Source organism: Gopherus flavomarginatus, chromosome 4 (assembly GCF_025201925.1).
Source record: "Gopherus flavomarginatus isolate rGopFla2 chromosome 4, rGopFla2.mat.asm, whole genome shotgun sequence".
NCBI lineage: Eukaryota > Metazoa > Chordata > Testudines > Testudinidae > Gopherus > Gopherus flavomarginatus.
Window position 1 is genome coordinate 127,406,337 of NC_066620.1, and position 23,477 is coordinate 127,429,813.

General features: G+C 40.1%; 2 protein-coding genes across 3 annotated transcripts in view; one reads left to right on the top strand and one right to left on the bottom strand.

Annotated features, from left to right (window-relative positions):
- LOC127049179 (uncharacterized) overlaps window positions 1-23,477 on the bottom strand; it is a 419,610-nt gene that overhangs the window by 114,000 nt on the left and 282,133 nt on the right. The gene's annotated exons all lie outside the window — the stretch shown is intronic.
- TRAPPC3L (trafficking protein particle complex subunit 3L) overlaps window positions 7,258-23,477 on the top strand; it is a 39,256-nt gene continuing 23,036 nt past the window's right edge. Inside the window, exons 1-4 of one of the 2 annotated variants that reach the window (XM_050949937.1) lie at window positions 7,258-7,561; window positions 10,467-10,514; window positions 13,289-13,386; window positions 17,706-17,805. In XM_050949937.1, coding sequence (XP_050805894.1) covers window positions 7,520-7,561; window positions 10,467-10,514; window positions 13,289-13,386; window positions 17,706-17,805 — 288 coding nt within the window. In that variant the 5' untranslated portion in view covers window positions 7,258-7,519. The remainder of the gene's footprint in view (window positions 7,562-10,466; window positions 10,515-13,288; window positions 13,387-17,705; window positions 17,806-23,477) is intronic. The other variant, XM_050949938.1, reaches the window with a different exon arrangement.

Sequence of the window (23,477 nt, forward strand, 5' to 3'; positions counted from 1 at the left end):
TTACAAAAGCTGTTTCTTACAATCTATACGTATAAATAATTGCTACAGATAGCACATTTCTACTGCATACAGTGTATAGTGTGTGTACTGTAATTTTCACTATATGCGAGTTTCCTCTTACACACTGACCTTAGAACTTAACCCCCACATAAGATGTGACTCCACTGTATTCATATTTGAAAGTTTATAATAAGCGATGCTCCGGGGTAAGGGGAGGAAAAGGGGGGGCGCAAGGTGCAAGTTTCGCCTAGGGCGCAAAATATCCTTGCATTGTCCCTGGCCTCCTCACAAAAGAGTGGATTATGATCTAACAGAGAACCTAGTTTCTAATAGAGATCTAATTCCACCAAACTGAGTTCTGTAGGTTGGGGTTCACTTATAGAATAATCAAGTTGAATAAGACAAGCTTTTTCTGGTTGGGCACAGTTTGTTTGTTGGGAGGAGGGAGGATTTTATTGCATGGCAGCAGCTTCCATTGTCTGAACTACAACTGTTCAATGGAGTAGGAGAAGTGCCTGGTGTCTTTGAACCACCTTGTAGCACCCCAAAAGCAGGGCTAATTAAAGAATTGATTGTTCACTTGCTACAGTTCTTGGCCTCTCTATTTCTCCTTGCTGGGCTGATGGTATAGACACAGACCAACCTCTTACTGGATGCCATGGGGATCAAGGGTGTCCTTCTTGGCCCTGTCCTCATCCCCTTGCTCTAGCTGCCTTCCTCTGTGTGGAGCCTCTATATGCAATCCTGGTCAAGGGAATGGTGCGAGTTGGGGGCCAGGGAAGAAATGGTGCCATGAAGTCAGTTGAATACCACTCTGTACAGGGGAGCTGAGATCCAAGAGGGAGAGGATTCTCCACATACAGATCATGGAGGGATGGCACCCTCCTTAGAGATGGTCAAAGTTTTAGAAAACCTAGGAAAGATTTTAAAAACCCACAGGCATATTTAGTCTTGAGGGGAAAAAAATCCTGACAGGGAGCTGATAGTCTTCTGGCAGGGTAAGGCTTATTAAAAAGAGAACAGGGATCAATTGTTCGCTGTGTTCATTGAAAATAGGACAAGAAGTAATTGATCTAATCTGCAGCAAGGGAGGTTTAAGTTAGATATTAGAAAAAACTTTCTAACTATAAGAATAGTTAAGCACTGGAATAGGCTTCCAAGGGAAGTTGTTGAATCCCCATCATTGGAGGTGTTTAAGAATAGGATAAACAAACACCTGTCAGGGATGGTCTAAGTCTACTTGGCCCTGCCCTAGCGCAGGGGGCTGGACTTGATGACCTCTTGAGGTTCCTTCTAGTCCTTCATTTCTATAATGCTAAAAACTGAGGTCCATATCATAAGTCTATCCAGCAAGCTGGCAGGCAGGCTGACTCCAGGGTGAAAAAGCAGTTGTGCTAAATGTCAGGATTAAGATGCATTGACAAATATGCAAGGGAACTTCCACAGCAACCTGTCAAGTACCTTAGAATTACTTGGTCATATTTACCATATCAGTTACAAATGTAGAATGGACCAAGACAAGGTCAGAGTTTACCCATAGAGTTAATATTGAATTTCCTGGCTCAGACTGTGAATAGCATTTTAGCAATTGTATGTGGGTAAATGACCCCTGTTCACACCTGCAATACTGTATATAGAACGGTTTTAAGATAAATCGGTTTGCTGTGATTATGGCTAGCATACTCTTCTCCATCTGTTTCACAAGCTCTAATTTTTCCAGGAGCTGCTTTTAGGAGAGAGAAAAAAGACAGTTTGAGCTCTAAAGTGAAACAGATAAAGTATGAATTGATTTTGGATGAGGTGACTCAGCCTCCAGTAGACATAGTTATTATGCCATCTTATTGATTTCTGATAGTCACAAGTTCTTTTGAAAGCTGTGCCTTACTCTGCACCAGTCTAAATACACTTAAGAAGAGAAAAAACATGCCATCTCAAACCAGCTAATTGCATTTTTGTTAGCAACAGTACCACTCTCTCAGTAATACAGTTCTCTGTAAACCTTGGCAGATGAATTCAGAGGCTAACTAGTATTTGTAATGACTACTATATTAACAAATATTTTTGATATTATAAACAAATTTCAAATCCCAAAATATCAACCGTCTCTAAAAAGCAATCACTAATTTCAAATATTTGGACTTTTATTTTCGGAGGTGGAAGTCATGTTAATTCAGGGTTAGTAAACATAAGAGTTTATAAAACATAAAATCAAGTAGAGATATCTCCATGAATTAAAAAAAAAAAGCTAATAAAAAAGTGTTCACACCCAAATACAGCTTATTCTTAACCCTAAACATTGCATCATTTTGCTACTATGCTGCATATAAGTCACAGATACATTTACACTACAGCTAATTAATTCTTGGAAAAGCCAGAAGAAGTGACTTATCAATTGGTAACATACTGCATCTCCCACACTGATTATGTCTTATATGCAAATCTTTGAGTCTGCAAAATCCCTGCTTTTGTTTGTTTACAGATTTAAAAAAACACACACACAAAGTCATGCTCACTTAGATCAGATTAGCACAATCCCTACTCCTGGCTCCTGTATACAGAGCAGAATATGGCTAAACAATGATCTTCTATACATAATGACTGTTCATCAACACACAGTCCAAGTGTTTTGGCCAGAGCCACAATAACTCAGTGGTACTAGGGTGACCATATGTCCCGATTTTATAGGGACAGTCCCGATTTTTGGGTCTTTTTTTTATATAGGCTCCTATTATTGCCCCGTCCCCATCCCGATTTTGCTCTTCTCGGCTTTGTAATGAGCAGCATTCTCTAATCGGACAATCTATTACAGTATCATTGGTGTGGGTGGATGGTCTGATGCATGACTCAGCCATTTTTTGAGCTTTGGCAGACTTTTTTTGAGGGAGGGGGGTTAGGAGCGGGGGCTTGGACATAGTTTAGTGCTCATAAAGTGTGTTGAACTGGCAGCACTGGTGGCTGATGACTGAAATCCTCCACAGACCATTACAGTATAGACACTGGGCAGTGCCAGCTTTCTCACACTGGCTTGCCAAATTGCTTCAACCCTGTTCTGGAGAGACCATACCTAAGAAGTCATATGTTCTCCACGCCAACCTTCACCTCTCTACTAGGACTGAACTTAAGATGCCCATTAAGGGTCATTAATAGATATGTTTTCATAATGCAAACACCTGGTCCCTAAGAAGTGGCTTGAATCTACCTCACAGATCAGACAGACCTCTAACAATGGAGGGCGACTACAAACCAGCAGCCTAGAAGTGAAAGGTGTCATTATCCTATTACCAATCACTTGAATCATTTAGTTCCCAACCTGTTTGCATAACATCTTAGCTTTTGTATTTTGTCTAATGTTTGGAGAGCTTTCATAGACACAGTGGACTACTGCATATTGAATTTTTCAACTTCATACAATGTATTTTCCCAACAAAGCAGAGATTTCTGACATGTGTTATGCACTCTGGTGTACATTTTTCTTCGGCATAATTGCAAGATAAACAATGTAGATTGAAAGTCATTCATCCTTTTATGTATAACTGGATATATACAATAGTATCTGTTCACATGATGCTCCTGAGTATTTTGTGCTGATTCAGTTGTAGGATCTATTATATTTAGGATAATTTTTAGGACTAGTTTTTAAAATGAAATACAGTTTATTTTCTTTCTGAAGTTTGTGGTGGGAGAGAAGTTTTGATCTTGTGCCCAAAGTTAAGCAGGCACAACTGGGAAACAGTTCCTTTCAGTAATTGGGATGGGATTCTACTACTGAAAAACAAGCAGTTTTATGAACAGTTTTAGTGCCTGCCCTTATAACTTACTGAATGAATGGTTATCCAGTGGTATTATTTGAGCCATCACATTCGCCTTTAACACTTTCATTTACATAATTCTAGGGCCATTGTGACAAAGCCCCGCAAAACTATGGAAGTCCAGTTAAAGATGACAGAAACTTACTAAAGCCTATGCTTTCCAACACAAGGCCATGATTTTGTGCAATACGCAAGCTGGTAAGATGACTCTCATTTTGCATAGCAGGATTTAAAAGTCTGCTTTTACATTTCCCCCTTATGTCTGCACATTCCTATTTTTGTTGGCTTGTGACATAATCTTAAGTGCTTTTTGTAAGTAAATTATTTTCATCCCCTCCCTCCAGTAATTCACAGGCTTTTTTTTTTTTTGTTTTAAACTGTGTGCATTAAAACAAAGTGTCCACTGTCAGAAATCTTTAGCTGTAATGTTACTTTAGGTCCGGATCCAATAATGAATACAAATCAAATAGCACATCTGATACTGAGGTAGCTCTCTGAAACCAGTGCCAAAGTGTTTGCAGAAGTGGGAACTAAGTAATTCCCCCTTTTCCTCTTCACAATCCGTGGCTTAGCAGCCCAAGTATCCCCTGGATCAGTCAAGCCAACCCAGAACCACTGTGCAGAGGAGTAAAGGGCCTGTATCTCCTCTATTCCCAACAACAGAGGATTGCATATAGACACACACATATATATTCATACATACTTCTGTCATTACAATATAGTTCAATATTAATAACTTTTCAGATGTATTGTGTTATAACAGAGACTTAACAGATCATAAAATGATGAGTTCTGTAACTCATCTAGACTAAATGCAGATTTCCATATCAGGTATTTGTGCAACAGATTTTATTAAGTATCACAATCATATAAGAAAAGATATTTTCCCCCAATAGGAATTCTCCTCCTACACTCTCCTAAAAATAGTTCTGCACAATAGAAGGGAAATGTCTCTCCCAATTTATGAAATAACCTGCTGTTCACATTCTGCTTTGTGACAAAACATTGTAGATATTGGTGTTGCTTAATGCTGTCTACCCAGTATATTCAACTAAAACTTTGCATAAAAGATGAGTGGGAAAGAGGCAACTAAGAAGGAATGGGTAATGATAAAATTAATTTGGCTCTTTTAACTCATTGTTAACTTTACTGATTTCTAATCAAATGGAACATTTTCACTTATTTAGACCCCAATCCCGTCAAGCACCTAAGCATGTGCTTAACTTTAAGTGCACGAACAGTCCCAGTGTCTTCAGCAGGATTATTTACCTGCTCAAAGTTAAACATGTATTTAAACACTCTGCTGTATCAAGGCTTTATGCACTGAAGCCTGCCAGTGAACCAAGTACATTCAGGTCATTTATCCCTGTATAATCTGATCCAGGGCCACTGAAAAAAAATTTCGGACCCCCCCCGAAAGGGCAGACCGGCTAAACAGGGCCAGGGAAGCCGGGCCCAGGTCATTTGTACCGGCTCCCCTCGCCCCCCTCATAGGCCCTGTTCTGAATTGGGGACAAAGCTAATGTTGAGAGACACAAACAGTGCAGGTTTAAAGTAGACATTCTATTAGTTCTTTGGTTTGTCACTGCTTACAAGCTTACTTTATGACAGTAGTTAACAGGAATTAAAGATAATGATATCTGAGTCAAATAAAAGGGCACTGTTAGAATAATATATTTGTAATATATTTTAAAATGTAACTCTGTGTGTTTCTCTGCAGTGGGAGGTAGGCAAGTAGGCACCCATTAGGTGCCTATCTGCATCTGTAGGTGCCCAAATTCTTTTTAAAATCTGGCCCTAGAACTCTTTTGAAGATGGAACTTAGGCATTTTGAAAATTTTACCCCTAATTTACTTTTAATTATTATTACTACTATTTATAATGAACGTTCCCTTACATTTCCAACCCTGAAGGGGAATATTTACTTGCCTCTTAACACTGGATTGAATATTTTGGAAAATGAATTTGTGAAAAATTTTTCATTCATAGTAGTTTAGATACCACTACCCTTTACCTCACTGGAGTCAATGGGACTATCTATCTGTGGAGCTAGATACTATTCACCATAAGTGCAGGTAGCAGAATCTGGCCCATTAAGGATTATAGTCGCCCTGTATATTTCTAAATGTATGTTTGACCATGACCTAAATTTGACCCTAAACTAAATTTGTAAAATGGACTAAATTAATCTCTTCTAGTGCAGGAGGATGCAAATTTCATTCCCCTCTATGCCAACAGGGCACTTTCTGCCCAGGTGAAAGGGAAATGCCCTTCTGCAAGGGGGGATGTTGTTTACAGAAGAGCTTTCCCCAGGGTTCCTCTGGAATGGTGGTTGAAGCATGAAGAGGCATACGAATGTTTAGCATATCTGGCACATAAATACTTTGCTACAATATTGCCATGTAAATGCCTATTCTCACTTTCTTCAGGTGACATTGTAAATAAGAAGTGGGCAGCATTATCTCCCATCAATGTAAACATACTTGTTTTTCTTAGTGACTGGCTGAACAAGAAATAGGACTGAGTGGACTTGTAGGCTTTGAAGTTTTACATTGTTTTGTTTTTGAGTGCAGTTATGTAAAAAAATATAATTCTACATTTGTAAGTTGCACTTTCCCGATAAGGAGATTGCACTATAGTATTTGTATGAGGTAAACTGAAAAATATTGTTTCTTTTGTTTATCTTTTTTACCATGCAAATATTTGTAATAAATAATAATAATGTAAAGTGAGCACTGTACACTTTGTATTCTGTGTTGTCATTGACATCAATATATTTGAACACGTAGAAAAACATCCACAAATATTTATAATAAATTTCAATTGGGATTCTATTATTGTTTAACAGTGCAATTAAAACTGTGATGAATCATGACTAATTTTTTTTAATCTGGTTAATTTGCATTAATTGAATGAGTTAACTGTTATTAATTGACAACCCTACTTTAAATTTTATTAGAATATGTAAAATCTGTTTGACCCACACAAGGTTGTGCCTAGGTTTATGTGGCCCTCCTGTGTAATCAGGTTGGGCACCACTGCTGTAATGTTATAGGAGGGGTGCCTTGTGAGGAGGGGTGCTATAGGAGGGAGCACCTGCATCTACTCTCTAGGCAGTCTTTCTAACTACCAGGCCCTTTCAATAGTAGCCCAGCAGAAGCTGATAGAACCTGCAGCTGAATATAGCTCCTTGATTTTATCCTTGAAAAGAATCTAAAGAACAATTGCTTTATTCAACAGTATCTTGTACTTGAGTGTTCATTTTCCACTGTGGAAGCTTTTGTTTGGCTTTACAAAGCAAAAGCTGGCATGAACAATAGACCACCTTTGTTATCTCTCAGAGCATAAGAATTTAGAATCACTTGGTGTTGTCTGGCCTGATTTCACACAGTGAGATCCAGCTATTGTGTATTTGGATTACAATTCATTCTTAGGCATGGAGCAGCTATTTAGGTTGTTATACTCAGAAGCAGATCTGTTGCCAATCAAATTTCTCCTGAAAGGTTTAATGCTTGTAGCAAATAGGAGGAGCGTCAGCAACAGCACAGAGTGCAGCAAACAGATCTAATGCAAAGACAGAACAGAACAGAAGAGATGAGAAAACTTTTGGAAGGGTGAAGAAAGAAATACAGTTACTATCGGGGAAAATGCTTCTTAAAGAAAAAAAGATATAAACCAATGATCACACAGTTCATCATTATTCAAGCAACATGTCACGGCCAATGAACAGAAGACAAGATAATCACAAAATAGTAAGGCTTATTTAAATATATAAATATTACTGCACATGGAGTTATAGCTAACTATTGTTTTATTGAAGTGTATTGTTTTGTACAATCATGATGGTAGACTAGCTAGAAAGTGGAGCAGTGAACCAAATTTTAGTTAGTCTATGTACTGAGGGATGAATCTGTCCATTTTAGAATGGCTGCACTGAAGACATTTATGGCTTCAATGAAAATATTAACCCTCTTGTGAGCACCCAATGCTGTGACTTAAAAGAGTGTTTTTTTGTTTTAATTTTTTACAAAATCAGATCTTGGTATTAAAAGTACTTGTGAAACAATTGACATTAACATTTGCTATAGAAACATTCTAATTTCTCCTGCCTGTGACTGTGTTATGAAATGTTTTTTTCAGCCAGCCCTAGTCCGGAACATGATTAATCCTGATGGCAGAACTCTGCCCTCATTTTGGGGAGAGCAGAGCAGTATCAGTCATGCACTTAGCATGAGCCATTCTGCAATTGCAGGGACAGATGGTTTAGGCAGAGCTGCAGCATCTGAGCTGCCCAGCTGGAGAACTAAATATGCCTCCTTGCTGGTGGACCACACCCTCTTGGAGCTGTGTGGTGCTTGGCCAGCACCGAGGCCAGTCTTCTTTTCTAGTGCTTGGGAGAGATCCTACACTCTTGCTTGCATTAGAGGGACAGGAAATAGTGCACCTGCACTTCACAGAGTAGGAGCTGGTCCTTAAGGCCAAAATCTGCTCCCACTGAAAACAATGTAAAACTCATACTGCTATCTATGGGACCTGAATTTGTCCCATAATGAGGAACTATTGATTGCACAATACCGTATTACATCTAGTAGGGGATACACAGACAAAATGATGCCTTTTGCTGTTCTAACTATTATGCTTCTTCAGTATTTTGATCAAATGCAGTATCTGTGAATATTCTCCTAATATTCCAAAGTCGACTTAAAGACTTGTCATGGGAAACTATCCCTGAAGCATTTCTTAACGTGCATGAGCATAAAAAAAAAAAAAAAAGAATATTCTGTTGCACTAAAGGTCTGGAAAACCAAAGTTGTCAATTATTCTCTAGTTCTCTGACTGTGGTTTTAAGGGGTGAAATAGCCAACTGTTGAAAACCTAAGAACACTTGGCTCTAACTTTTTGTTCAGGAGCCTGCCAGCCAAATATGCATGTACAAGGATGTACATTTTTGGGTTTCCCCATTAATTAAGTTTGCCCAGAAGTACAGATTGGAAGTTTCCTTGTTTATGTTAGGAACTTAAGGTGAATTGTCTTCAGTTCTACCAACCCATTTTTGATATGATGTAGTTTTTAACTGCTATTCAAAATTACCTTTAATGGGTGCTATTTGGCATAGTGGCGTAGGGCGCTAGCCTTCTATTTTGAAAAATAAAGCTTTGATCATCAATGAAAATGAATTTATCAGCACTAGTTTAGTCTCTTGTGAAAAGGTCTGGATAACAACAGGATGTGCCCAACTAGTAGTCTCTGCTCAAGATCAGAAGAAATGGGGTGTTTCCGATCAGAAAGGAGATGCACTGGCAGAGTTTCATGTTGCTCCAAGCACAGCTCTTGAGTGCACCAGTCCATATATGATCTTTCTCTTTCATGCAGACAAGTAAAATAAATTAATGAATAAATGGAAGCTTCTGACTAAAGCTAAAGGGAGCATAGATGAAGGACCTGATTCAGCAATGAGCTCCCCATAGGCTGCAGACATCCACTCACACTGAACTCTTTGCAATCAGCATTTAGACTCCAAGTATACATGATTAAATTAACACTGCTTTTGTTAATACCGCAATTTACTTCTTCTCTTACATGTAAGCCCATTGACAGACAGTGTGGTCCAGTGACTAGGGTACTGACCTAGAAGTCAGAAGAGTTGGGTTCTGCAACTAATCTGCTGTGTAACCTTGCTCAAGTTGCTTCTGTTTCCCCTTTTGGCTGTTGTCTTATTTACAAGCTCTTTGAAGAAGTGACTGTCTCTTAATATGTGTTTGTATAGAGCCTAGCACAATGGGGCCGGCACTCAGGTGGGGCTGTCAGACACTGCCATATATAAATAAAATGATACTAATTCCCATTGAAGCCAATAGGAATAATCAGGTTATATGGCAGGAAGGGCTTGATCCTGTTTGATTGACTTACGTGGGAACAAAATTGAGCTCTGTATTTTTATGGGTCAAATACTGTCCACAGTGTCCAGTCCAAGGGTAGTAAAAGGGGTATAGGTTGGGGCGAGCAATAGACGTTCCAGGAGTAGGAAAGCAGAAACCTTTCCTCCAGAATGGAGTGCAACCCAAGGAGGCCAGTCTAGTGCCTGTGACAGGAGAATCCATGTAGATCCATTGGCCTTTCCCTCTGTCCTGTCCCAAACACCGCCAAATGCTGGGGTACACTCTCGGGATATGCTCCCTGCCCAAGGCTGCTAGAATCCAAGTCTATTGTTGTTGGGCACCACAAATATTTGTCTGTCTTCAAGCCCTTGACAAAGTCTGTCTTAAAAGAGCTCCAGCCAGGGTCAACTTTTTTCTTTAAAAGAATGAACTAACCAGCAATAAAAATGTGACACAGACATGAGGAACCTAAATAGCAGAGTAGGACAAAAAGAGACTATTTCACCTTGGCTCCAAGTACTAGCTGAGATTTTTTTAATTACTATTGTTCAGATACTTTGCATTGTGGTAGCAACTAAGAACCCTAGTCCAGGACCAGATCGTGCAAAGTGCTGAGGTTTATTCCTGCAAATGTGATTTAAATTTCTGTTTAAAGTTTCAACTGCATTTACATTTCAGTCAATCACATTTTGCTTCTTTATTTTAACTTTCCATCAGCAGCCACATAAAGAATTGTGCGAACCCTTATCATTTTTCGTTACTTCTTTTTATCTTGTAGGACTGGCATTTACCAAGCATCTCATCCTCTGCCTCAGCACATCACATGGTATGCAGCAAATCTAGATTACTGTGTTTCCTACCATTCCTTTAGATTTTTCAGAAATTCACGTGGTGTGCAAGGTGTTTAAAATATAAACAAATATCATTTTCATTAAAAAAAATCATCAGAACTTTTCCTCCAGGACAGAATTGTTCTGCTTTTTCTAAAGTCCTCACAAAACATTACACGGGGGGAGGGATAGCTCAGTGGTTTGAGCATTGGCCTGCTAAACCCAGGGTTGTGAGTTCAATCCTTGACGGAGTCATTTGGGGATTGGTCCTGCTTTGAGCAGGGGGTTGGACTAGATGATCTCTTGAGGTCCCTTCCAACCCTAATAATCTATGATTCTACATTTGATATATTTCACAAAGTCCTTTACTAATGAAGGAACAATCCAGCAGGTGGAATTTCATTCTTGCCAGAAAGTGCTCGATTGTGCTCCTGTTTTACTCAGCTGAGCAGGGTTAAGTAAGAGCTCAACTGAATAAGAAAGACCTACTCAAGTTCGGGGTCTGGATTAGGTCTGATGCACTCATCCCTGCTCTCTCGATATTCTCCTCTATGAGCAAGTGACTGGGAAGAGCTCAGCTCCACACTGCCCCTATTCACTGGCTAGAGGAGAGAGCCAGTCAGAAGGGGGAAAAATAAATTGCACCCCCTTCCCCCAACCCAGAGCAAAGGAGGAAATGTATCCCAAAGGGGCATCTCTGAGACACTAGGTCTTCTGGGGCTACTCACAGGTTGGTGCCATTTACTCACCAGCCTGTACTCAGGGCTGTGCCTAAGAGCACAATATAAGTCCTTGCCTACACACACAAGTTGTACCACTTTAACTGCACTAGTATAGTAAAAAGGGGGGCAGCCCCTTACAGTGGACACAGTTTATCAGAATTAACGTGCTTATATCAGAATAGTTATTCCCATACTGGTAAGGGAATAAGTTGTACGGGTAAAGGCAGCTTTATACTGATATAACTGCATCCACACTAAGGGCTGGTCTACACTGGGGGGGGAATCGATCTAAGATATGCAACTTCAGCTACGTGAATAGCGTAGCTGAAGTCGAAGTATCTTAGATCGAGTTACCTACCGTCCTCACGGCGCGGGATCGACGTCCGCAGCTCCCCCTGTCGACTCCGCTACTGCAGTTCGCGTTGGTGGAGTTCCAGAGTCAACAAGAGCTCGTTCGGGGATCGATATATCGCGTCTAGATGAGATGTGATATATCGATCCCTGAGAAATTAATTGCTACCCACTGATATGGCGGGTAGTGAAGACGTAGCCTAAGAGTATAAGTATTTTGGTGTAAAAAAAACAAAAAAACAAAAAACACACTCCTAACCAAATTTGTTATACTGGTACAACTTTCAAATGTAGACTGGGCCTAACTCTTTAATTTTCTCTTGTAATATGTACACTTAGATGTACAAGGTGGTAGGAGCCCTTATACTTGACTTTACATGGCCGTATTGTTTGGGTATGTGTCTGAGCAATCCTGCTTTCTTCCTAAGAGCCCAGGTATGGTATGAATAGGGAAGTCTCTCAGCCATGGAAGGCCCCTGGTTCCTTGGTGTAAACCAGCAAGCACAGAACCCAAGCTTTGTAGAATTCTGAACATTCTATAGTGAACTTCCATGGAAACTGAGTGTTGGTGTCTCTGAATTTGTCTACTCTGGAAAACTGGTCAAGGTTAGCTCGCATGTTGTAACTAACCTCAGCCTTTTCCCTAGTGCAGATGCAGGTTGACTCCTTCTACCTCAGTTTAGTAGGTCAAGGTCCATTTTTCCAAATATACGTAAATCCTCTGGGAATAATCAGATCCCTTTGAATATACCATCTCTTCCTGGCCAGTTCAGACATTTGCCTTCCTACCTTGTTGATTTAAGGTAGCATTACCTAAATTGTTGATTTAGAAGCAGGTAGCATTAGCAGCAGGACAGACTTCTGGCTTAAAAGTGGAAAGTATTAGATATATTTATTTGTGTGACAGAAACAGTGTAAGGATAAAACTCTTCAGTTCAGGAATCTGGAGGTGCAATAACACTAAGAATGGAATAAGAGCTACTGACCAAAAGAATTAAAAATATTGGCCTCTTATTAGATATCTGTAAGAGAAGGGGAGGACTCTGGGGCTGATTCTCATCTGCTTCTCCTTGTCATTTACACCTGTATAGAATAAGTGCAAAGTGGGTGTAAAATGCTACTATTATTCAGCTTTGACCGCTTTCTTCATCCATTTTGCATTCACTGTGCACAGCTGTAAATGATAAGACTCAGAACCATTGTGCCTTTTTATTGCAATTGAATTTCACCGTCCAAGTTGCTTTTACTCATGTAAAAGATCTAATAATGCATTGCTTCAATAATCCTGAATGCCATTAGACTTGGATTTACTTTTTTGTATTATAACCCTTCTTCCTTCCAAAATTCAAACATGATGCTATAGTCATAAAAAAGAATGAGATTAGAAACACCACAGTCTTGCAAATGGTATTCCAGGCATGCATAAGGGGTATCTGCACAGATCCCTTGGCATTACTGGGGCCTAAGCGAGGCATGATAATAAAATAAGGTATACTGAACCCACACCCTGGATATCAGTGGCTGTGTGTCCATAGACAGAAGGTTCCTATAAAGATAAATGTTGGGCTTTTTATTCCAATTTATTCCAATTATTTATTTATTATACCATATGAAGTTAGGAGGAGCAGTAAGAGTTTGAGCCTAGTTTGTTTTATTCTCAAACCATATCCATGCTTGTTTATCCCTTTGTTTGACAGAGCAGAGAACTCTTTGTGCTCACCTATGGGGCTTTGGTAGCCCAGGTGTGTAAGGACTACGAAAAGGATGAAGATGTGAACAAGTATCTAGACAGAATGTAAGTAACAAGTTTATTCTGCATTACACATCCAGCTTAGCATTAGTGATGTCCACCTACCTGTATATTTTCCTCCACCCTCTTATTGTCTATTATTTGCTGAATAACAGAACTGTGTTTGGGACCATGCAAAGCACAAATGAAGACAGAGTCCTTGACACTAAGGCACTTACAATAAACTTTATCAGAAGATGGTTCAGGAGAAGAGCCCCGTGTTCTGTGCAGGCTCCTAGAACCCATCAGACCCCCTTTGATTGTTTTCCATGGACATACTAGCAGATAAGTTGAATGGCAGGAATGTTCACCATGGCAATGAATTTTAAACAAATAAGCTCTTTTGGGGCAGGGATGGTCTTTTTGTTCTGTGTTTGTACAACACCTAGCACAATGGGGTTCTGGTCGATGACCAGGGCTCCTAGGGATTACCATAATAGAAAACAATACAAAATATTGTAGAAAATTTGCCAGAAGCAATTTTTGAATTAGTTATCAACAAAACCTGATTCTAAGAGTTAAGCTCATCCATTTGGAAAACAGAAACATACCGTGTGACCTACACATTCAATCAAAACAACTAGAATTTTGAATATCAGACATACAATAAAGTGCTTGCAAACAAGTTACAGGCCAATAGTTATTCACAACAGTTATTCAAAACAGCACCCATTTGAGAAAACTGTGATCTACTCACAAACAGAAAAAAGAAACAAAACTCATTGAATCAATCACTTGATATTAATTCTTCACCCAGCCCCAATCAGTATCATGTATTTCAGCACGCTCTAGGTAGGTTCTTTGCAAGTTCTGTGGTAGAAATAGGAAAAGGTTCATACTGGGAGGTGTGGAGTCGTACTTTACTTCTCTCCTACTACATGAGCTTTTTTCCTACCAAATTGTGTTCTTTTCCATTTGATGAACAAACTCCTCCCTGGTTTAACACCATTGGTTTAACACAATTAACATAATTCTATAAATTTAGCCCCTAGTGTTTTTACTGAAGTTTTTGCCAATAGGGCTATTTTGGTTTACTTCTCTGCTTATGCAGTACCATTAGTGAAGATGAAAGCAGCAAAGCTTTGGAAGCAAAGTTTATAACCTAGCAGGGCCTATACACATAGATATAATAATATGGCTGTTGTGTTTCTGCTATATACAGGTTGTCAGACAACAACTTATCACTTTAGTTTACCATTTGTTTTATGGAACCAAAGGTTAAACTTAAAAATAAACTGAGCACTCTCTTGTATTGGTGATGTACATATTTTAATAAAGGCTAATGCAATATTTACTAGTGCAGCTAATAGTGATATTTAGCTAAATGGGCCAGCAATAAATAAATATTTCATGGCTTGCCGGTACATCACACAGTGTTATTTTGAACCTTAGTCTTCCAGAAAGCTTTTTGTTATAACATGGCATTGGGTACGGTATAACTTTTAGACTTCTTGTTATAGGACCTGATCTGAAATCAATGGAAAACTTTCCATTGACTTCGGTGGCCTTTGAATAAGGCCCATAATGAACAGTGTAAGAGATTCAGAAACAATTAAGATTAGATGGATATGGGAAAAAAATCAATAAAAGCATTTCTGAGCTTGGTCCAGGTGCTTGCATTTACATTCATTAACTTTTTCTTCTACAAAGCCTCCTGTACAATATTTGCCATAATTTAGGAATAGTTCAGAGCGTCTCTGTATTTAATAGCCAGTGTTATCTTCAGAAGGCTTGCAGTGAATTTAAAAAAAAAACTATTTTATTTGGAGAAGGATTTTACATCCTTTTTACATTGTCCATCTAATTTGTCTGGAATTTCAGTTCTATGTGAACAGTTTAATTGAATTTAAATTTGGTTAAATGCAAAATGCATTTTGCCTAACTACAACTAATTTTGTGAAGTTGCATAACAGACACTGTAGCTATTCTTTTTATGGTGATGGGAGATCAAGAGGAAGGAGCATATTATTAGGAAAAAAGAGAGAAGAGAAAGTAGAGAAGGAATTTCAGAGGAGGAGGAGAAGAAAAGGAAAGAGAAGGAGAGCAGCAGAGAATAGGGAGAAGGTATATAATAGAAGAGGGGCAACAGAAGAAGAAGATATGCAGGAATGGGAGGACCAACTCTTCTCTTGTGTGAGCCATTTCAGAGAAGTTGCAGGGGACAAGACCTCTGCAACCTGCAATTTCTGTGCCAGGCAGATAAGCCAAGATGCCTAGGACAAATTGGGCTCTGGCCCGACCTGTTGGGTAACCCAAATTATGTGACCTGATGGAGAAGTACCTTTTTTATCAATGACAGACTACTGAAGTACTCTTAATAAATACATTAATATCACAGCCATGTCAGGAGTCAGGGAATTTCAAGTCTAAGGGGAAGGCTACCATAGAGGGTCAGATAAATGTTCCCTTTGTTTTTGTAATATATAAATTATAGTTTATTGCAGGAGCTCAGACAAAACATAACTTTCTGAAAACCTCAGTTAAAATGGCTTCTGCCAAGTTGCCTAACCAGGTAGGCTGGGCTCAGCCAGTCATGAAACAAGGAGACATGCCATGCAGTGTTAATGTACCATGGCAATGAACGTGGTAAAAAAAAAAAAAAAAAAAAAAAAAACCTAAATAGAGCAAAACAGAATGTGACTCCACTTGTGATCAAGTTCAACTACCCAGGCCAAAACACAGAAATGAACTGCTTTAAAACACTGCAACATTTTCACTGTGAAGGTCAGTTAACTGGGACCATTTTATTTACTGGTTTCTGTAATTATTTGTTGTTAACTAATCTATTGCTTCACACATGCTTCAATTAATCTAAAATTGGCAAATTTCACTCCAAGCAAATGTCATGAAAAGCATGAGTCAGTCCCTCAGACTACGCATGGGTATGCCAAACCACCACACTTAGGGCAATGAGGCTACTACTAAGTTACCTCTAAGCTGCGTGGCCGCATGACTGTCCAGCAGTCTATCAAATGCTGTGCACTTCAGGTGCCCCCTCACTGCCATGCTGCTCCTGTCCTCTGCCTTGGAGCCCCTGGCCAGCTGCTCCTGGGAGCCTCCTGCTAGCTGTTCAGGGTGGGGAGGGAGCCCCCTTCCCACACCCACCTGTCCCTGTATCCCATCTCCACAGAGCAGGGTGGAGGACAGGACAGGGTTCAGGAGTGGGATGGAGGGAGCTTGCTGGTGTCTGCTGTGGTGTCTGAACAAGCAGGCTTCAGACTGGTGAGTGCTGATCTACTTAAAAAGGCAGCATAATTAAAGGGCCAACACATCTTTCTCTCTCTCTCTCTCTCTCTTCTCTCATGCGCACACACACGCACACACATTGTATGTTTCTGGCTCATTCACACACACTATGTGTCTCTGGCTCATTCACACACTGTGTGTGTGTATGTCTGTCTCTCTGGCTCACACACAGTGTGTGTGTGTCTCTATCTCATACACACACACATACTGTGTGTGTCTCTGTCTCCCATCCCACCACACACAGTCTTTCACATTCATCTCCCAACATATACTTGTATTATTGTTGTTGTTACTTCTTTCAAAGTGTGTTGTTTTTGTTTTTTGACTGGTCTATGCATTTCATAATTTTTATTTCTCTCTTACACTAAAATTTAATTCTTTGAGTAGTGCAATCTAAAATGCCTAACTTGTCCTGGCTGGAGTAATTATCCTGTGGTAACTTTTTAAAAATATATATTATATCTAGGTTTTTTTGTTTCTATTGGTGATGCACATTCGCACATTACCTTGATATGGTTCACATAACAAAATTAGTTCTGCACATGGATGGAAAAAATTAGAGACAACACTGGTCTACTAGTGTCATCACATTTCCAGCTGGTCAATCTGTATGCTCAGTGTGTAATGGCCTTCTCAGAGGAACCCCTTTAGAGATCCGACTTCAGAGAATGACATGGGGAAAGATGGCACTAACCGTGGTTAGGTTTTAGTAATGACAAGATAGTAGGACCTGATTCTCATTTACATTAAGGCCACTTTATACCACTCTAGTCACACAAAGAGGCCCTAAAATGGGCATAAATTATATCTGGGCAAATTTTAAGACCCCTTACATGACATGAGGAGCAGGCCTACTTTACACTGCCAGCATGATGTAAAGTGGCCTTAGTGTATATATGAATTAGGCCCAGTAAAATCTCCACGTCTCAGAATACAACCTCATTCAGGACCCAGAGCATTTTTCAGATCCAGTTCATGCAGCTGCTTTGCACAGAGAAAGAGTGAGACTAGAGAAAGGCATGAGGGGAGGAGACAAAAGTTACATGCAAAGCTGAACAATTTTCTTTTCTTTGCCTCAGGGGGTATGACATTGGTATAAGGCTGGTTGAAGACTTTTTGGCTCGCTCTGCTGTGAGGAAGTGCCGTAGCTATTCTGAAACTGTAGACGTGATTGCACAGGTAAATAAGAATAAAATAGCTAGACTCTGGTATCATTTGATGTCCTCAGCTGCTGGGAAGACTATACTAGCCTCATCTCCTACCCAGTTCATTCCAAAGCAGAGTTAGTCCATCTACCAGTATGCTTAACTCTGCAGTATGTTTAACTCTGAAATGAAGGTGTTACAAAGTAGAAGAACAGGACAGTGTGATGTTCTTCATATTAACACAAGCTCTCCTGGTGTTAATCAAATTAGTTCCCTTATTTAGAACTTTTTTACATCCAGCTAACAGCACACAAACTTAATTCTGCTCAGAGCAGCAGCAGCAGCAGCAGTTCTGGGTCCTAGCCTGATGAGCTCTCAGTGTGCTGTGATACTGCGTGAACTGTCAGCCTTTGAGCTCTCCCACTACATTCAAAATACTAGCAGTAGGCCCACACAGATAGGGCAATGGAATTCTAACCAAGAGCTTGATACAGCAAAACACTTAAGCATGTTTTAACTTTCATGAGCAACCTTCCCATAGCTCCATTATGCAGCACTGGCTTTTACCTATATTTCAATGACTCAGTGGGGCTAAGTCTCTTGAGGAGACATTGGCTTCCGCTTACATAGCATCACTGATTTATTTCAACTCAGAAATGCTTGAAAACAGGAAATTCAATATAGTAGGTCCATATTCAATCACTAACCTTTTAGTTGGATCCTAAAATTAAAAACACATGGTACTATGTTTCCCCAAAGGAGTTATCATAACCAAGTACTGGTTCAAATAGGTACGAATTCAAATATCTACACAGAGGGATGTTAGCCATATGAGATTATGTGAGTAAGGCAAGCAGGACTTGACACCATGAATACATTGTCTTTTATACTCCCACACTGAATGCAGTTGTTTTATTAGAATATAAAGTTACAGTTAACAGCTTTTAAAAATATATTTAACAACAAGAAGCACAGAGACATCTGTCAAAGGTCATACTCTAACGCTCAGGTTTGCACTAATTGGTGAGTATGTTAAACAATTATTTATGCAGGAGACACTCAATGTACATTAGTAATTACAAATATACTATACTTTTGTTACTAAGGCATTGGTATGCAGTCAACATGCATATAGAGTACGTCCCTGTCTCCTTCCAAATATTTTAGCCAGATATCACATCTCTTCTTTGTATCTGAATGAACAGTGTGTACAAAATGTCCTGCGTATAGTGCCTTGTGCTATGTGTGTTTCAAAAGAATCAGGTGATAAAGATATTTTATGATTCCTGTTCCTTTTTGAGGGATGTGTTTGAAGTATTCAGCTGTTTTTCTACTCTTGAAAGCAACAGAGAGACACAAATTGAGACATCTTATTTTCCATGCATCTAAGGTACTAATCACTACATTGTTGGAGCACCTGGCAATCTTTAATATATTTATCCTCATAACACTCCTGTGAGGCAGGGGAAAGCTATTATCCCCATTTTACAGATGGGGAACTGAGACTCAGAGAGGCTTACCCAAGGTCACACAGAAGGTCTTTGACATAGTAGGGGATGGAGCCCCAGTCTCCTGCACCCTGGCTGGTGCCCCGAGCCCTTGGACCACCCTTCCTCCCCATTGACTGTTGGCCTAAAACCATCCAGCATATTATGAACATTATTGTCAGACATATTTGAACTTCTGAGAAGTAGAATCACATTTTCTAGGTGTTGACTGGAGTTTAATGCAGCTAATGACCAGTATCAATTTGAAAATTTACTGTAAGAAATATATTGGATCCTTGTTACACATATACTGATTATACATAGTGATTATTAAAAATGCTTGGATCATGCAGTAATGGTGAACAGTTTGGTACTAAGGCCTTGACCCTGCTGTCAGAGCCATGACAGTATATCCTTGTGCTCGTGTGGAATCTCACTGCTGTCAACTCTAGGAGTTGAGGCCCAGGTACTTATCCAAATGGTGTCAAGACTGTAGCTCTTTTGCTGGCTATTCTAAATGGAAGCAATCACAATGGATAGGGAGGACATTTCCTGCTAATATCAGGCTGGGGCAATTGAAAGTCTGAAGTGAAGCCCAAAAATATAAAAATGAAAAGTAAAAAATAAAGTAGTTACCTTTCTATTTGTTGACAGATTAGTTCTCCTGTATATAGGGGTAATGCTGCAGCGAACAGGATCTGTAAGATTTTGGCCACCAATGGTGCAAAGCAGCCCGGGCAGACCTGCGACTCAGTCAGATTATGTGACAAGTCATTTTAAGTGGTCTCGATTTTAGTGAGAACACTTTGTAAAGAACAATATAAAGGGAAGGCTTAGCTCCTTCAGTCTATCTTGCCACAAACAGAACTTTGCGGTAAAAGATTATTAAAACCAAAACCCACACCATATCAGGTTGCTTTCAGTCCCAAGAGACTAGTCTCTTACCCCAGATCAATTGGTACTCCAGATCTTACACCAAAAACAACACTGGCAGTCAGTTCTATAGTTAACTAACTAAAGGTTTATTAGCAGAGAAAAAGGAATGAGCGTTATTGAGAGGTTAAAGCAGATAAAATATGAGTAAGTCACAGTTTGTAGTTCCAAATGGTGGCACTGATGCAATAACTGCGTTTGCCAAAAGTCCTTCAGGGCTACTCAGAATATCTCAGGGGATCTCCATCTTCTCATTCACTTATTCTGCTTTGTTAGAAACCAAACAGTCCAGTGATAGAGGATCTCTCCTTGTATCAGTACTTACAGCATCTTCTCACAGACAACAGTCTGATACGTATGTTTACTCCAGGGGTGAAAGTAAAATGGAGCTCTTACCGGTATGGGGCCGCTTGCCCTTCCCCCCCGGAAGGGGCGGGGCCTTGGGCAGAAGGGGTGGGGCTGGGAGGGTCAGTGTCCCCCAGCCAGTCCATTTGTGCTCCCTAACCCGCGCCGCCCGGGGCTCCAGCAGCGATTTAAAGGGCCCAGGGCTCTGGCCAGCGCTGCTGCTATCCCGGGCCCTTTTAAATCACAGCCCCAGGGCAGCTAATTCTTTTGACCCCCTCCCCCACCCTGGCTGGGTCATTGCTGCCCCTTATGTGCCCCCCCCATATACGGCCCTGCTGGTAGGGACCCAGCAGGGCCACCGATGGGGGGGCGCAAAAAGGACAGTACTGTAAGTAGAGTCCTTAAAGTGCTGCTGCGGCAGCACTTTAAAATCAGTGGTATGGGCCGGTACTGGTAGCTACCTTTTACTGGTATGCCATACCAGCCCGTACCGCCTTACTTTCACACCTGGTTTACTCACACAGTGGCCAATTGCTTTGAATTTAGCACTCTTCTTCATTTGCATTCAATGAGTTATTTAGTTACAGGGATATACATAATGTAAATGCCTGCCATTACATTATAATAGGAATAGGTAAGTGAAAACAATACAAGTAACACTCCATTAGTTTTCATAAGTTCTAACACCTGAATATACTCTCCCATTAACACACACTTTGATCTAGGGTAATTTAATTACCGGGCATGCATAATGTAAATGTGTTGTAATAGTAAACAACAAGATATAGATAGGTGACAACAATATGATCAATATCTCCTTTGATCTCTATTAACACACAAGTTAATTGGCCTGACTATATGCTAATACACACATATATATGATATTCACACACAAGTGAATTGGCCTATAGTGCTGGCCTGAGCTGGTCTGTCAGTGTCATAGCATCTCATAATTTTTGGAAAAGAACAGGGTCTGACGAATGGTGTTTACCAGCTTGCTGTCCCTACTCCCCACAAGCCCTCCTTATTGAATAATGTATCCAGTTCAGGTGCTTTCTCCTTCCATGGTATGGAATTCTATTTTAAGAGGTAGGGAGTTCAGGGTCATTGGAGAAGGACCCTCTGATACTACCATGGGGATTGGAGAGGGCTAGGGAAAAGCTGGGAGGCAGTCCAGAGGCACAGGCCCTTTGCACACATGGCCCTTTGCACACATGGTTTATGTCTCCAAGGGCAAATCTCACCTCTCAAAGAAAACTGTCCATTGGAAACTCTAGCAGAGGAAACATGTAGGGCTCCCTGTCCCTTGTATAGGTTTCCTCAGCCTAGAAGATGACCTAGCCCTTAGTTGTTAATATGCCTATGACTTATACTTTTAAATCAGATTCTTATTTTGTGAATGGTCTCCTTTAAGTTCCTTTCATAGCCTTAAAGGAGATTTTTCAGCTGTTGCATATTGTGATGTTTGTATGATCTTTGGTCAGAGAATAACACTTAAACAGCATTTTAGAAGAAAAGATTGTTTACTAGCTGGTCATGGACTGGAATCTCTGAGCTGGGAACCACTTATTGCTAAAATAAGTTAAATCAGGGTTTTATTTCCATTTTATCATTTGGTGAGGTAAATTTATATGAGGCTCGGCACAATTATGACTGTTTTTAATGATCCATAATATACAGCCTGTGAACAGCAGCTAAACAAATCCTATAGATTTAGCAGCATAGACTAGAACCCATTCATCTGTAGAACACCAGCTTCTTTCTACTTAGTGGGTTAATGTTGTTCCACCTGCTATTTACCCATCCGACAGGCATTGTCCTTTTCAATCCAGTAGAGGGCAATATGCACAAATCATACAACCTAGTACATTAAATGTGTGTAGTTTTCTAAGCACTTGCAAAAGGAAACCCAAATATGCATTAAGAAAAGGTGAATCTAAATCAGATTAAAAAAAATTTCGGCTGGACCTAATATAAGCAATTTATTACAATATTTCAAACATATATATTCCCCAGACTATCCTATGTCCATGGCATGTAAGTGTTAAATCACTTTTACATTTTAACAGTCCTGAGAACTATTTGATAGCTTTTGAGGCTCAGTTCAATTAAACTATATGACCACCACACAAAAATCTCTTCTATAACTGGCACTAACTGGATCAATTTGGAAAACAAAATAATTCTCATATATAAAAATAAAACAGTTAGGGAGACCCGGTGACAAATGGGAAGGGTACAGCAGATGCTATTTCTGTATTTGCCTAAAGCTGATATGCCTCTTGACAGTAACAATGTGTCTACACCAAAGCAGCACAACCTATATTGCCATTTTGCTTCCAGCCCAATCATACTGTGGTTTCCCCATGCAGTTTTAATTTGACAGGCTATAAAATCTATAAACATTCAGTTCAGAAAAAATACACAAACTCTGAGATTCTTTCATAGTCAAAATTATGAGACTCCATTACATGTGTAAGAAACAGGAAAAAAACTAGTATGTTTCCATGACTGGGTGAAAGCAGTGGACCTGCAAGTTATACAGAGTTTCAGGAGAATACACCTGGATTGTCATATTACTATGTGTCATTGTCATGGAGTGTGGGGGAGTCCGGCCCTGCACCCCTCTTCCTGGGACCCACAGTGACTCTTGGCCAGCCAGTAAAACAGAAGGTTTATTGGACAACAGGAACACAGGTTACAGCAGAGCTTGCAGGCACAGTCAGGACCCCTCCATCGAGTCCTTCTGGGCTTTTAGGGTGCTTGGATCCTAGCTAGGATACCCTGAATCCCGCCCACACAGCCCCAAGCCCACACTCAGAACTGCTTCCCTCCAGCCACTCCCTTCCTTTGTCCTCCTTCCCGGGCAAAGGTGTTGACCTTTCCCCTCCCTTACCTAGCTCAGGTTACAGGCTCCGGTATCGTCCATCCCCTAAAGTCC